The sequence below is a fragment of the Labrus bergylta genome, chromosome 24 (genome assembly GCF_963930695.1).
Source record: "Labrus bergylta chromosome 24, fLabBer1.1, whole genome shotgun sequence".
Classification (NCBI taxonomy): Eukaryota; Metazoa; Chordata; class Actinopteri; order Labriformes; family Labridae; genus Labrus; species Labrus bergylta.
In genome coordinates, this window is record NC_089218.1 from 1522821 (window position 1) to 1539623 (window position 16803).

At 45.5% G+C, this 16803-nt stretch overlaps 1 protein-coding gene across 1 annotated transcript; it reads right to left on the reverse strand.

Moving 5' to 3' along the window:
* Positions 1-54: 54 nt before the first annotated feature.
* Positions 55-16488, reverse strand: LOC109997738 (potassium voltage-gated channel subfamily H member 8-like). The gene is made up of 15 exons (XM_020652334.3): positions 15952-16488; positions 12207-12440; positions 11563-11691; positions 11333-11478; positions 9468-9726; positions 8292-8449; positions 7948-8155; positions 7426-7758; positions 7023-7222; positions 6324-6573; positions 4054-4268; positions 1560-1837; positions 1379-1479; positions 1247-1299; positions 55-463 (listed from the first exon to the last, which is right to left on the reverse strand). The coding sequence occupies exons 1-15, from the start codon at positions 16025-16027 to the stop codon at positions 281-283; spliced, it is 2823 nt and encodes a 940-aa protein (XP_020507990.2). The 5' UTR covers positions 16028-16488; the 3' UTR covers positions 55-280.
* Positions 16489-16803: the final 315 nt, after the last annotated feature.

Below are 16803 nucleotides of genomic sequence, written 5' to 3' on the forward strand. Positions count from 1 at the left end.
TTCCCTTGGGATTCATACAAATATAAAGAATTTAAAATCAGCCATGCTCACAAATACACTCATACCTCACATGTTTATTAATGAAAAGATATATAGTTCTCTCAACTCAATCAAACTACTTAAGTCTGCTTTTGAGAAGCAATGTCGAAAAAATGAAAAGAAAACGACATACATACCCATGTCAAAAATATGAAAAAAACAAAAATGACGTTCTCATATTCTCATGCTAAACTCAGTCGTCGTCATGCAGTTGGTGTTTCATGCCGGTCTGTCCGCTCCATCACAACACATATCTGTCCGTTAGTCTAGAGTCCAGAGAATCCTCGTGCTGGGTGTGAGGGGGCGGAGTCACAGCGTTAGGTATGATTAGGTTGGAAGTGTTGACGAAGAGCGGCTTGAGGAGACTCGTCACCTCCTGCAGCTCCTGAGTGACGACGCTCACCTGACGGGAGAGGACAGCCATCTGGAGGAGACGGGACATGTGATGTACAGAAACCAGTCATAAAGAAGGACAAGTGTAATACTTGGTTACTATGGTTACAGTGGGACAGGTTCAGGCTAAACTTGAAGACCAGGCTGTAAACATGTTTATTTCTGCTCTAAAGGGACTGACTCACTGCAGCAGACAGACTCTAGTGGACACTGGAGGAACTGCAGTGATTGGCAGTTTAAAGGTCCAATCAATAGGATGTGTAGTTTGAAATGATAAAGTGAGCTTACTATCTGATCAGACATTAAGGAAGCATGCTATGTTGAAGTGCTGGCTTCTCTGACAACAATGCAGCAGCCAGTATGTCCTTCTAACTTTAGATTCTGGTCCTGAATGCTCTGGATTTGTTTGGACCAGACGGCTGTTTTGGACGCAACGATGGAAGCGGGCAAGAGAGCTGGAACAGATAGAAGTGATTGTACCCGACCTAAAAAGCCTCTACATGTTTCTAATAAGCTCCATGAGCAGAAACGTGCTCAAACTAGGATCAATATTGGAGATGCTTTTGAAAAATGGAGAAAGGTTAGAACACAGAGCTGGATAAACACTGAAGCTTCAGTGTCCACCACATGGCAACCTGTGTGAGCATCCACTCTAGAGAGGAGGGGGGAGGGGGAGGAGACAGCTCTCTACAATGTTTTTAAATTGGACTGCAGTCCCCATTTTCAACACTAGGTGTCAGCGTTACATACTGCTCCTTTAAGTTTTGCATTCCATTTTCACAAGACAATAATTCAATGAAAATATTTATTTTACCTCCTGTTTGAGTTTATTGATGGTCTGCAGAGTTTCCTCTTCTTCACAGATACCTGAGGACACAAAGACAGAGAGTATGGATGTGTGTGTTTGTGTGTGTGTGTGCGTGCATGTGTGCATGCATGTGCGTACCTGAAAAAGGACTGGGGAGGAAGCTGTGAGTCGCACTGGGAGAAAAATCAAAGTTTTGAGCTGAACCGGTTCGACTCTCGCTCTCGATACCGTCAACAAATCTGAAACACACACACACACAATGTTTGTGCAGGTGTGTTATAATTATATAACCAGTTCAAATAGGTGTTTTGTGTCTTACCTGGGGGATAGCTCCCCCTGCAGGCTGTTGAAGCTCACCACGGGGACCTGCAGGCTGCTGGGGGATCTGGGGGGATCACCTCCTGGTTTGAGGATCCTGGGGGGGAGGAGGGGGGAGCGCAGAGGGGAACGGAGGGGGGAGCGCAGACCTCGACCCAGCCTGCCTGGGGGAGGCATGGGGGGGAGAGGGGAGCGCTCCCCCTCAGAGCCTGAACCCTCCTCGTCCTCCCTGATGGAGGGGAGCTTCTTCATCACCTCCCCGTCACCCTCACAGTCATCCTGAAGAGAAAAAAAAAGACAAAACAACTTTATTTATAACAATGTTTAGGTCTTCCTTTCACCCTCACTGTCGTCTGTAGAAATGTTTATAATAATTCTTTGTTCTTATGAGGATTAATTTATAAATGGGACACATGGGTCACTCTCTTTACTGTTGCAGTGTCAGAATTTATGTTGCAGTGTTCTCTGTGTGACCAGCAGGCGGAGCTGTTGGGCCATTTAAACATCTCTGACAGTGTCTCTCATTCACAGCCGCTGATATTCATTCAGTTCCTGCAGAGTCTCATTCAGACAATCATGAAACCATTCAGTTACTCAGACTCTGATAGATTATTATGAACACCTGAGTGACACCTGACGGGTAAAGTTGTCCTTTCAAAGTAAAAGCCCTGCAGTCAGAGTGATGGTAAGAAGGCGGGTTCATGTGTTTAATAAAGGTGATAATCAACATTGATAACAAACAAAAACAGATCACATCTTCCATCTCCTCATCTATCCTCCTCCCCCCCCTTCTCTGCCCCTCCCCCTCCTCTGTTTGCCTCCTCCCTCCTATCCACTGCTCACGTGCAGCTGCTATTTTTGGATCACAGAGGTTTAATTTTAGCTGTGTGTGTGTGGCTGTGCAGCACGTGTCTTCCTCTGTATGCAGCATGCAGCAAAAGGACATCAGCAGAGTGTGTGTGACTGCGTGTAAGAAGACAGAAAAGTGTGTGTGCGTTGCATGTTGACATATGATCATGTCTGTGTCTTATGCAAATTAGATGCACTATGTTACACTTGTGTGTGCGTGTGTTTATGCACACCAGGAAACACACAAACAATGCAGTTTACAGAATGTTGCATATATGTGTGTGTGTGTGTTCTAACCTGTAACTCAAATATGCTGTGTGATGAGTGTGACAGCTGCCTGCAGTAACAGCGTGGGCGCGTGTGTCTGCACGTGTATGCTAATATAATCCTGGCTCTCTCTCCTCCTGCGGGTTGTTTTTTCTATATTTATCATCACAGAGTATTTATAGCCCCACGCTGCCTCGGCTACTGCTGCTGTACAAAATATTTATGTGTGTGTGTTTAAGAGTGAGTGTGTGTGCATATACAGTAAGTGTGTGTGAGTAAAAGAGAGAGGGAGAGATGCTGAGTGGGTTGTGGGGTTTTCTGTGCATGCCAGTGTAAACTTTTGTTTGAGTTTTGTTTTGATGTATTTGAAGTTCTCAGATACAAACTCCCCATCATGACGGATGATAACAAACGTTAAAATAAAATGAGACATGAAACGTCCATCCCATCCATCCATTACCTAAACTGTTTTCTCCCCATTTGATGTTGCGAGGGCCTGGAGACGATCCCAGCTGTCATTGGGCGAGAGGCAGGGTTACACCCTGGACTGGTTGCCAGCCAATTACAGAACTGACATGTAGAGACAGACACACTCACATTCACACCTACTGACAATTTAGAGTCACCAGTTAACCTAACGAGCATGTCTTTGATGTGTGGGAGGACGGCTTCTCTGTCATGATGACTTTGAGAGGCTTCAAACAGATGAATCCTGCAGACTAAAGCCAACACCACAAGATGACTGGTTGTTATATTAAAAGTGGAGCAACGTCTGTAACTAGTTCAGAAAACTGTCGCTGCTCGTTACACTCTGACATGCATCAGTCTCCACAATCACCGGGTCTGTTTACGCTCTGTGCTCTGACGTTCAGCCACCTCCACCTCGCAACATCCACCTGGAGCAGTTAAATGTTCTCTCATCGCTCCTCAGACTGAGAAATCTGGACGCCATAAACCTTTCAAACACGAGGGATCTGTGTGAACTGATCCTTTGGTTCCTCTCGGTGTTTCTGCTCTAATTAAAGTCCCTCAAAGTAAAACTAGAGTCTGCGGAATCATCGGCTTGTTCATGTGGAACACACAGCTGAGTCCGCTCTTTAAATGTTGGCCTCATGGTCGTCTCCTCGCTCCTCACACAGATGGTTCAGTCGTTAAAGACAGAGAGCTGTGGGTGTGAACAGTCGCTGAACACACTCAGAAAAACAGACGGACGTCTCCAACACCGGTGGGTCCACTTCACAGCTCACACAGATACAGGCAGCAGAAACAACCAGAACTAGAAAAAACTGCATCTCTCAGGTTGTAGGTGACAGACAGGTGTAGTTACCTGGTGGGTGTGTGTGTCTCTCAGGTTGTAAGTGACAGACAAGTGTAGTTACCTGGTGGGTGTGTGTGTCTCTCAGGTTGTAGGTGAGGTCGTGCTGGATCTCAGAGATGAACTTGGTGGAGTAGTCCGGGTACAGACTCAGGACTTCTTGGAGTCCTCTCAGACTGATGAACTGAAGTTCACAGTAGGTCAGCGCCTTCACACAGGCGTTTGTCTTTATCACCTCGACCCGAGTCAGACAGTCACAGCCAATCAGATCGCCCCGCCCTGAAAACACAAGCTAACATGTTAGCACCACTTTTAGCAGCTCCAGGTCCTCTGCTTTTCATGATGCAGGAACCTAAAACAGTTAAAACCCTGATTTCCTTTCCACCCAGAGTGTGGACAACATTAAACAACACAAAGAGATAGACCCAAGTCACTTAGCGTCTTTAAATCGAGGAGGGCTTCTGGGAGAGAAAAAGGACTCTGCAGGTCCAACATGGAGGTTCACAGGTACTCCCATGCACACTTTTATTCCCGTTTAATCTTCAACTTTGCAGGTCAAACAAAAGTAGCACTCTTAGCGTTTAAATGGATCGATGAAGCCGGGTATACGTCTCATTTTGAGTTTGGGGCTGTCCATGGTGCTGAACTCCAGAAGGTGTTATTGTTGGTGTGTCTGTCAGCAGCAGGACTCCTCAAACAGAACTCTTTATCAGCAGGACAAACTGATGCATGAGGCTCAGTAAAGTTTCTTATTGTGGGGGAGCTGTCCGTGGTGCTGACTTCAATGCATGAGACTCTGTAAAGTTTCTTATTGTGGGGGAGCTGTCCGTGGTGCTGACTTCAATGCATGAGGCTCTGTAAAGTTTCTTATTGTGGGGGAGCTGTCCGTGGTGCTGACTTCAATGCATGAGGCTCTGTAAAGTTTCCTATTGTGGGGGAGCTGTCCGTGGTGCTGACTTCAATGCATGAGGCTCAGTAAAGTTTCTTATTATGGGGGAGCTGTCCGTGATGCTGACTTCAATGCATGAGGCTCTGTAAAGTTTCTTATTATGGGGGAGCTGTCCGTGGTGCTCACTTCAATGCATGAGGCTCTGTAAAGTTTCTTATTATGGGGGAGCTGTCCGTGGTGCTGACTTCAATGCATAATGCTCTGTAAAGTTTCTTATTATGGGGGAGCTGTCCGTGGTGCTGACATCAATGCATAAGGCTCTGTAAAGTTTTTTATGGGGGAGCTGTCCGTGGTGCTCACTTCAATGCATAAGGCTCTGTAAAGTTTCTTATTGTGGGGGAGCTGTCCGTGGTGCTGACTTCAATGCATGAGGCTCTGTAAAGTTTCTTATTGTGGGGGAGCTGTCCATGGTGCTGACTTCAATGCATGAGGCTCTGTAAAGTTTCTTATTGTGGGGGAGCTGTCCATGGTGCTGACATCAATGCATGAGGCTCTGTGAAGTTTCTTATTATGGGGGAGCTGTCCGTGGTGCTCACTTCAATGCATAAGGCTCAGTAAAGTTTCTTATTATGGGGGAGCTGTCCGTGGGGCTGACTTCAATACGTGAGGCTCTGATTATGGGGGAGCTGTCCGTGGTGCTGACTTCAATGCATAAAGCTCTGTAAAGTTTCTTATTATGGGGGAGCTGTCCGTGGGGCTGACTTCAATACGTGAGGCTCTGATTATGGGGGAGCTGTCCGTGGTGCTGACTTCAATGCATAAGGCTCAGTAAAGTTTCTTATTATGGGGGAGCTGTCCGTGGGGCTGACTTCAATACGTGAGGCTCTGATTATGGGGGAGCTGTCCGTGGTGCTGACTTCAATGCATAAAGCTCTGTAAAGTTTCTGATTATGGGGGAGCTGTCCGTGGTGCTCACTTCAATGCATAAAGCTCTGTAAAGTTTCTTATTATGGGGGAGCTGTCCGTGGGGCTGACTTCAATACGTGAGGCTCTGATTATGGGGGAGCTGTCCGTGGTGCTGACTTCAATGCATAAGGCTCAGTAAAGTTTCTTATTATGGGGGAGCTGTCCGTGGTGCTGACTTCAATGCATGAGGCTCTGCAATGTTTCTTATTATAGGGGAGCTGTCCATGGTGCTGACTTCAATGCATGAGGCTCTGTAAAGTTTCTTATTGTGGGGGAGCTGTCCGTGGTGCTGAACTTTAATCATGTTTTCTATGAGGATGTTTTTTACTCATATCTATTATGTTTAAAAAAAACATGTGCATTTATAAAGACATCACTTAATGACTGTCATACTTTCAAACTTGACATTATCCCTGAATATTAATAATTACTCATCTGTTACGTTTCACTTCAGATGAATTGAAGTTTGAGTCGTTTACCCAGGATGGCGAGCACAGTGTTGTCCTTCAGCACCTCCATGGAGCCCGAGCAGACGAAGTAAATGGCCTGCAGAGCGTCACCCTGTCGGATCAGGAACTCCCCCGGAGCGCAGAAGGAGGTCCTGATGATGAGGGACAGCGAGCGCAGACACCCCCTGCTGGCCGACTCGAAGAGCGACAGCTGCAGCAGCTCCTGGTTGAGGTGCATTGCGATGTCGGCTCGCAGCTCGTCAGGGAAGTCCTTCAATAGCTGGGAGGAGGAGGTGATGAAGGGAGAGGAGGATGTTTGATGTCAGCAGTTAATCAGGGTGTGATATGAATTTAGCTCTCCTAAGTTTGAATGTATCCTGCTTTATGGATCGTGTCTGATGATTGGCTCCTTTCAGAAGAAACGATAAAAACTGATCTGTATCTTCATAACGTGATTAGAGTGGTGTTTCTTTCTCCTGTCCTTTGTGTGTGATGATGATGTGACTGAGTGTGTAGGAGGGTGGAGCTAACAGGGAAAAGATAACCTTTCACCTTCCCACAGAAACTGAGACTTCACACATGATCAGGAAAAAACATGTTGACATTAAGGAGGACTGAAGGCTGGAGGTGCTAACGTTAGCCACACACAGAAACACAACTTGTCATCATTCACCTGCAGGCTCAGTGATCAAACAGGAAGAGAAGGTGAGCGGCATCACACCCTCGTACCTCACTGACGTCGATGCCGTTGTTCACGGCCCAGGTGGTTTGGAAACACTCCATCATGCGTTGCTCGAGGGCTTTGGGCAGCCGGTGCACTCTGATGAAGTCCTTCAGGTCTTTTGTTCGAGTGTGGTAGAGCGAGCGGCGAGAGTACATCCTCTGAATGATGGCTGTCACGTTCCCGAACACCACGGCGTGCATCAGCGCTGCAGAGGAGACAGAATAAGTGAAGACACTGAAGAGTCATGTGGAGAGTGACAGGCAGGGAGGTGTAGCTGGAGAGGAGCGACGGTTTATCTCCTGCCCATATATGGTCACGTCAAGCAGAAACTCAACTTTTGATCTCATATAGAGGACACACCGACCAAGTTTTACTCAGTATTTTCAGTGCTTCCTGTTTTCGTCTCACCTCCGATCAGCATGGTGCAGATGGAGAAGATCTTCTCAGAGTCTGTGTTTGCCGACACATTTCCGAAGCCCACGCTGGTCAGACTGCTCAAAGCGAAGTACAACGACGTCACGTAAGAGCTCCTGACGGAAGGGCCGCCGCTCAGAGTCGACCACGACCCGTTCAGAGTCCTGGATCTGGTCCTGCTGCTGTTCCAGTGAAACCCTGAGAGCTCTGAACTGTTCCACCGGCTGTGATTGTAAACCTGAGGCAGGTTAGCGACTCCGAACAAAGAGGATAGAGGTGACAGGAAGTACGGAGTGCCCAAACGTTTGGCGAGTTCATGGAGCCACCCTGAGGAGAGAGAGAGAACAAAAGAGAGGGAGAGAGTTCATGGAGAACAGAGAGACAGTGCAGCAACCAATTTACACAGGACGTACAAAATCTATTTTCACACCCCCTTCAATTTGTGGAAACGATACGGTTAACTTAATTTTCCATCACAGCTTGGTTCCACTGCACAAAACACACAGACGAACACACCTACGTCCCAGGAGGCGGGGCTGTTCCTCTCGATCTCACTTCGTCCAATGAAGTACCAGACGCAGGCCATCCAGTGAGCCAGCAGGGCGAAGGTTGACATGAGCAGGGTCAGGACCACGGCGCTGTACTGGGAGTACCGGTCCAGCTTCTGCAGGAGGCGCAGGAGGCGGAGGAGACGCACCGTCTTCAGGAGATGCACCCCAAAATTCTGCAGAGAGAGGGGAGTGATTTAAAGACCTGCAGATGATCAGGAGCAATCAGTACTGTTAATCACCTGAACTCCATCACCTGGTCAACCTACCCCTCTCAGGTGTGTGTGTGTGTGTGTGTGTGTGTGTACCCACCACGCTGATGTTGAAGGCGTACAGCAGGTCAAAGGGCAGAGCAGCCATCAGGTCGACAAACAGCCATGAGGTGACGTAGTGAACGCAGATGGAGCGAGCGTCGTACACCACCTGACCCGACGAGCTTACGAAGGTTGTGCGAAAGTTCAACACTATGTCTGAAACACACAAACATAAAACGTGTAAATGCATGGTGTTTAGGTTCAGCAGGACATAAGCAACACAACCTGCAAACGTACACGTTAATACTGGTTTGTAGCTGTGGAATCAAACAGGTGTCAATACTGATTGATTTTGACTAGAGTCATATCCAAGTTTAAAATCCTGGTATCTTGACAAAAAAAGCCGCAAAGTGCAACAATTCAAACTGAAATAAAGTGCAAAATGTAGCTGTTGTTAGAAGAAAGGGGACGATCATATGAATGGACGGAGTTGAAAGAGTCCCAAACATCAGCAGAGAAGAAGAGAAAAGCTTGATCAATGTTCCTCCTCTGCATCCAAACACATCAATGCTGCAGCAGGAAGTGTTCACCAGAGCAGCACTCCTGCAGAAAAGAAGCTCTCAGACTAAAGCACCAAACACTCAACTTTCAGGAGTATTTGTTAGACCGGTCACGGCAGCTCCAGGATTTATTCAAGCCTTAAAACTCCATTGGATCTGCAGAGTCCCTCTGCACCTTTAAGAAAAAGCTAAAGACCCAGCTCTTTCATAAATACCTACTAACTTAATGATGATGGTCTCCATATTATTGATGATGATGATGGTAATGACAATGCTGTTTTTTTTGATAACAACAACTTATAAGATGGTTTCTATACTGATTAGAGCTCTCAAGAACTGCCCTCAATGTTGTGCTTTGCCTCTGGTCACTTCCTTTCAGCACCTGTGGTCACTTCCTGTCAGCACCTGTGTATCCAATCAGACTCAAAGCTGATCGTTTGCTCTTACTGACATTGTTCCCTTTTTTCTAGATCCTTGCTTGTGTTGTACTTACTCTCTGATGTACGTCGCTTTGGATAAAAGAGTCTGATAAGTGAATTGCAGAAGTGTAGAATTGTAAAACATGGACACGTCTTCTTGAATAACCGGGTCTTAAGAACAGAACATGTGGTCTGATTTCCCCGAAGCAGGATACACAAAAATAACTACAGCAGCTTAAAGAGATCAAACCTCACCGATGATGAAGAGGATCTCCACAAGGATGTCGCTCACACTGGGGGGATTTCTTGCCGCTGACCCTCCGTCCTCTCTGACCTCAACCGCCGTGAAGCAGACGTTATATGGCACCGTCACCGCCACATAGAAGGTGGCCAGCAGAATCAGCCAGTCCCAACCGGCCTTGAATGCACCGTAGTGAAGCAGGATGAAGCGGGACTTCTGGATGTCGGCCACCTTATACTCTGGGATCGGGGTGGCGTTGGCTCCAAGAACGTTCTGCAAACAGAAATGTTACCAAGACAAAGAGTTATGAGTCTGACAGGATCAATATGGCTGTTTTCGAAACCGCATACTACTATCTAAATCAGTATGCAGTATATACTGTATACTGCATACTGAGTTCAACAGTAGTATGTAGTATGACTGCCAGTCGTCAGTTATTTTGCAGTATGCTTGGCCCCGGTTAAACTGGTTTTACTCAGCTGTGAATAATTTGTAGTAATAGAGCAAGCCAAGGACCCTGTAATTGCAGCTGCTTGTCCAGCTGTGGCACATGCACTGTACAGTCTACAAAGCAGGAAAATCCGAGGTGGTAAGACTTATAAATATATGAAAATGTCATATCTCTTATTGGTTCATAATGTGGCAAGATATTCAGTCAACCCCACCGACGACTTCAAACAGCTGCGCTCCGGCATTTTGATCTCTGACCTGGCACTTTGCATTGTGGGAAACAGTATGCGAGGTAGACTGGTCCGATGCATACTGTACAATTTTCCCGAATCAGTATGACATCCTGGTATTTTTAGCATACTGCAGATCTCGCAGTTGTTCACATACTGCATACTGCATTTTGGCCAAATCACTATGTACTAGTAGTATAGTATGCGGTTTCGAAAACAGCCTAAGTCTTTATTTGATTAAATAATCTGAGCCTTCTGCTGTCGGCGCAGATATTCAATCACTTCAAGCTCTGCTGCCACTCAAGCTGAGACTGATGCGAGAGACACATTAGTCACATTCATTCATTGTGACTAATGACACCTTTAATGATGATGTCATCATTCCAAGATGCTGAATCATCACTTGGTAAGAACAGTTTAACACATTTGTCTTATCCCAGCTGATCACTTTTACAAGCTTTCACATTTCTATTACTGAGAGTTAATTAAAGCGTTAAAGAGAGTTGTGCTCAAAACAAACAAACTGCATCAGCAAGTGCAAGTCTGTTAAATCATGCCTTTAACTTTAATCATTCTCAACTCCAAAATAAATCAAGACTGGAAGTATGAAGCCTTCATAGTGCCCTCTACAGGTCAGGGAGCATCAAGCTGAACAGGATGAAAGAATGAAACCAATACCAAAATCTCCAAAACTGCAGTCTGAGTCTGTCTCCTGCAGTGAGTCAGTCCCCATAGAGCCACATGTTAAAATGTCCAACTTTACAGCTGCAGTTCCTCCAGTGTCCACAAGAGTCTGTCTACTGCAGTGAGTCAGTCCCCATAGAGCCCCATGTTAAAATGTCCAACTTTACAGCTGCAGTTCCTCCAGTGTCCACTAGAGTCTGTCTACTGCAGTGAGTCATTGATCAATGGTCAAATTCCATTTCAGTTAGTAAACCAATAGGTGAGGTAGTGGTGGTATTTATTTAGACATGTGGCCATAATGAATGATTATCTGAAGAACTTGAACATGCAGAGTTCGTTCAGTGGTAGCTGATGTGATATATGATGACAGGTTTTACCCTCAAATATCAGCAGTGTTATGAACCTTTCAAACCCAACAGTAAAGCTAGAGTAGCACAAACTAAAGCTGTGTCACATTACTGTGCTTTCATATGTCTTCAGCTGTAAACTCTGCTGAGAGAATAAGAGTGCTTTACATTGTTGATCTTCAGCTTGCTCTTGCTCTTGTCCTGTCTCTGCAGATGTCCTGACAGCTGGTAGAGGACGGCTCGACTGCGACGACGCTCTCTGTCGAAGCCCGGAGGACAACTGACCTGTTGGACCTTCAGACCTGTCTCCTCATCTGGAAACAAACGACATGTTTCATGATACATAACATAATGACACAACAGGATTTAAGTGAGTTGTTGATCATTTTCTCTCGTACCTGCTTCAGACGCGTTGTTGTCCAGGTCTTTATTCTCTGTGATGTCTTTATGAGAAACCAGGAACAAAACCACTTCACTCTTCTCGTTCTTTATGGGAACGATGTCCAGCAGACACCAGAACCTGGAACCTGGGCGCAGAAAACACAGATCACAATCCTGAAACCTGAACCAGAATACAGATCATAAACCTGATCCAGAACACTGATCATAATCCTAATCCAGAACACTGATTATAATCCTGACCCAGGACAACACAGATTATAATCCTGAACCAGAACACTGATCATAGGCCTGATCCAGAACACAGATTATAATCCTGATCCAGAACACTGATCATAGTTCTGATCCAGAACAACACAGATTATAATCCTGAACCAGAACACTGATCATAGGCCTGATCCAGAACACAGATTATAATCCTGATCCAGAACACTGATCATAATCCTGATCCAGAACACAGATTATAATCCTGAACCAGAACACTGATCATAATCCTGATCCAGAACACAGATTATAATCTTGATCCAGAACACTGATCATAATCCTGATCCAGAACATTGATCACAGTCCTGATCCAGAACATTGATCATAATCCTGATCCTGATCCAGAATACAGTCCTGATAGTCTGGTTGATAATCTCACCATTCTTCTTGTACAGGATGATCTCAGTCTTGAACTCGCGGCGTTCATCCAGAGCCGTCTGCATCTGCGCTGTGATTTGCTCGCTGGTCTCGCTGCCGAACAGGAAGTGACACGTGCAGCTCTTCTGCATCAGCTCGCCACGAGCGAATCCGCTGAGCTCGCAGAAACCATCAGAGCAGTAAACGATGGGATAAAGAGACTGGACCTGAGCGTTACCCAGGACAAAGTTACTGTCTGAGGACACAGAAAGAGAGAGAGAGAGAGAGAGAGACAGACAGACTTTATTTACAGAGCTTTTATTTTGAAGGCATACAGAGTTGGAATTATTAACTCTCAGAAGACGCTTGTTTCTTCACTCTGACTGTGCGTGGCTGTTAGCGTCCCCTGTTGGTGATTTACAGAGAAACAGGGCCCACAAACAGCAGCAACACACAGAGACGCAGTTTGCTCTGCAGCGCAGTGAGGGTGTTAAAGTGAATCAGGCTCTGAGAACATGTGCTCTTCAATGACACGGCTCTGTGATGATTTATTATTTGCTGACACACACTGATCGCTCCATCGCTGACAAACCTCCACAGGAACAGGTCTGAAGATGTGGAGCCGAAAGTTTAGAGAAAGACTGAAGTGAATACTGAGCTATGAGATGAAAGTAAACCAACAGGATGTCCGTGCAGACGTGAGTCCATGCCGCAGGACACGCAACGCATAACAGGATAGAAGAAGAGAATATATGATCCATAAAGACGATACTTAAACCTGCAGGTTGTGATAAAAGTGAACGTTCTGATGATGAATAAATCCTGAAGAAAGTGAGTGAGGTTTGGTGGGTGACTCTCATATGTGGTGACGATTGTAAAAACGTTGTTATATATATATACACAGTGTATGTATATATATATATATATATATATATATATATATATACACACACACTAGATATATTTTCAATATTTAGTTAATATCCTTCACATTTAGCTCGTTTTACACATGAATAATAGCAAAGTTTAAGTGTTTAAGAAATATTTAATAATAAATCTAAATGTAAAATCTAAATGTTATATCTAAATGTTCCTTGGATTTAGATTTAACATTTAGATTTAGATTTAACATTTAGAGTTAGATGTAACATTTAGATATAACATTTAGATTTTACATTTAGATTCATTATTAAATATTTTGTTCAACACTTAAACTTTGCAATTATTTATGTGTAAAACAAGCTAAATGTGAAGGATATTAACTAAATATTGAAAATATATCTAATACATATACATATAACAATATTTTTACAATCAGCACCCCATACAGACAGTCATTCACTCCTCTGAGGTTATTAAAAGTCCAAAATTAAATAATGTGCCGACTGCAGCACTCAGCGTGAAGGACAAGAGAGAGAGAGAGGGAGGAATAAAGAATGAGAGAGAGAGAGGGCTGAACCAACAGAGAGAACTTGAGTCTGTATGAGGATGAAGTGAGAACAATTAAACTGAATAATTCACACGGTAATAAAACAGGATCGGTGTAATTGCAGGAAACTTCAAACCTGAGGATCATGGGAAGTCCGATAAATACTCTGAAACACATCAACCAGCGGCGTGTCCAGAGGTGGCACGGGCCCCCCCTCACTTAGCTGCTTTGGCGTGATGTGCAGAGCACGCTTTAAACATTTAAACTTGAGTCAACAATCCATTTGATGCTGCACAAGACAATCATCACTTAGATTTCCTGTCTTCCTTAAATGCATCATAAATTATCGACCTCCGTTTATCAAACAAACATTTCTAAAGTTGTTTCTTTCAGACGTGTTAATGTGAGAACATTGTTTGTTCTTCAGCTTCATATAAACTGAAGAGCTGCAGAGGGACTTCTCTGTGTGACTTATTATTTACTTTGAAACTGAGACTCACAGGAGACTGATGAACAGGGGCAGAGTTTATCTGAATGCAGCATATAGAAAGTCATTTATCTACACCAAACTAAGAGGAGATAGCCATCATATTTTAACTCAACCTGCTGATGTCAGCAGATAAGACTGTCACAGATCAGTTGATCCAAAAGCTTTCTGAAGTTACTAAAGGCATGTTGGATGTTTTATCACACGCATTGATGATCTTTCACTTTCTCACAGAGAGTTAAACTAAAAATAATAAAACATAAAAACCCTCCGGAGCCTCAGGTGAGTAGCGAGATCAGAGCAATATTTAACTTCACATCTGCAGCTCGTGCACCTCATGCTCAACATAAAGTGACACAACTTTTACGCTCATTTAAATTCAGTGCAGTGTGCTCGCCACAGTCCACCTCTGCATGCAGGTGATCCTCTGATCCTTCCCAGGACTCCCTGAGAGCAGACACACACAGCATCAGTAGAGAGGACCCAATAATCACACCTCCACCACCTGTGCAATGATCGCTTTATGACTGAACGTTGTGCTGTTTGTTTGCAGATTAGTGAACCTGGACGTGCAGAATTTGGTGTTGTACAAGCGCAGTGAGACGTCATGTTAGTGTGGATGGATCTGACGTGAGAACAGACTCGGTGTTGTCTCGTCGTGGTCGTCAGGTTTTCTGTGTGTGTTACATTAAAGGGGAAACAACTGACGAGTCCAGATGTTCAGCAGGACACACAATGAAGGTGTGGATAGTAGAAATCTGCAGCTGCCGACTGTGACAGAATGAACAGAGACCACAGAAGCTTTCTATGTATCATACAACACTTCACTGACACTCTCACTGAGGTGCTTTATAAGTCAGGGATCAAACGGTGGATTATGTCTTGTATCTATGAGGTTAGTTTCCTCTACACGCTGCTCTTTGTGTTTGGGATGTTGGGATGATGGATGGCTGCACATACATCAAACAGACTCAGACTAAATCAGTGCACCTGATGTGAGATACTCTCTGCTCTGTTCTCTGGAAAGACAAACAGCATCATGCTCTGTGAACAGCAGCCCTCTGGGACTCCGGTTCATTCATGTGCTGCAGGACTATACGAAGTGGGCGGAGCCGTTGGTGCGACCATTAATCTCCAGCAGAAGGTCAGCCACGTTTTCAGAGAGTGAGCACCTGATCACCACATATCATGGAGCGGTGTATAATATAAGAGACATGGTCGGTTATAACGATAGAGAGGATACATTTAGACATTTTTACTGGGTAGCTAAAGATCTAACAGCCAATCAGAGAGCAGAAAGAAACATGAAAACTGAGGGACAAGAAGGGAAAGAAGAATCAAGATACAAGAAGTGTGAAAAGTCTCAGTTTTCAGAGGAGCTTCAGATTTCCCCAGTTTACATGATGACAGAAACGCTGCTGTTTTTAAAAGTTTGCATTTTGAGGCCCCCAAAACGCCGGCAGATTGCAACAAATAGTGTTTAGCTGAAATGGTTGTCGTTTAAACAGAAACTAAACAAATGTGCTGGACTGAAGAAAAGCTGGGGGCTAAACAGGGGGCCATGCAGCTGATCTCAGCCCCGGGCCCCCTCAGCAGGGGAACACTGCCCTGCAGTGAAGTCAGACTCTAAATGATTGACAGCTGCAGCCCACAGCTGACTAAATGATGCTCATGAATGCATCAACATATTCAACACCATGTTTACATCAATATCATACACACACACACAGATGATTTAAAGCGGTCTGTCTCTCTGTCTCTGCAGGACTTGGTTAAGTTCAGCTCGACATCATGTCAACAGTCTGAACCGGAACATTCCGGGGTCTCAGGCTGAGTGGGATATGTACTCACGGGTCCCGTCGAAGCGCGTCGCGATAGTGTCAAGGAATGTGTTCTGCGGCGCGATCAGACCCCGCATCACCGGCATGCGGGACCGGGTGGACCCGCGCCTCTCCCTCCGCTCCGAGCCGCCATGAGCGTCCGAGGGGGTGGACACGAAGCCCGGCAGGAACCGGGACGAGCTCCCCGGCGCTCCTCCCAAACCCTGCAGGAGGGCGCCGAGCCGAGACACCCCGGACTCCAGGGTTCAACAGAGACCGGAGAAGATCCGGACAGAGCGAAGGAGACACAGGGGAGGGGGTCCGGGCTCCGAGGAGGAGGAGAGAGGAGGTGCTGAAGACGGAGGGAGCACGGTGGTTTGGTCACATTTACGCACGGGTGTGCTGCAATGTGGTCCCTCTCTCTCTCTCCTCCTCCCTCTCTCTTTTTATTCACTTATTATTCTCTCCTCCTCCCTCTCTCTCTTTTTACTCACTAGTCCTCTTTCTCCTCCTCTACCTCCTCCCTCTCTCTCTTTTTACTCACTTAGTCCTCTCTCTCCTCCTCCCCCTCCTCCCTCTCTCTCTTTTTACTCACTTAGTCCTCTCTCTCCTCCTCCCCCTCCTCCCTCTCTCTCCTCCTCTACCTCCTCTCTCTCTCTTTACTCACTTAGTCCTCTCTCCTCCCTCTCTCTCTTTTTACTCACTTATTATTCTCCTCTCCTCCCCCCTCTCTCTCTTTTTACTCACTTAGTCCTCCCTCTCTCTTTTTACTCACTTAGCCCTCTCTCTCCTCCTCCTGCTCATTGTGAATAATGTGTTGTATGTATTTTAATCTGCGAAGTTTCACAGCTCAATGTGTAAGATGAGTCAGGATGAGCACACA

Excerpts from the sequence above, each read along its gene's own strand:
- LOC109997738 (XM_020652334.3), bottom strand. The coding sequence starts at position 16,027 with ATGCCGGTGATGCGGGGTCTGATCGCGCCGCAGAACACATTCCTTGAC. Across the intron at positions 11,479-11,562 it reads CAACAACGCGTCTGAAGCAG|ATGAGGAGACAGGTCTGAAG; the intron begins GTACGAGAGAAA and ends GTTTGTTTCCAG. Across the intron at positions 1,300-1,378 it reads CCTCCCCAGTCCTTTTTCAG|GTATCTGTGAAGAAGAGGAA; the intron begins GTACGCACATGC and ends TTGTGTCCTCAG.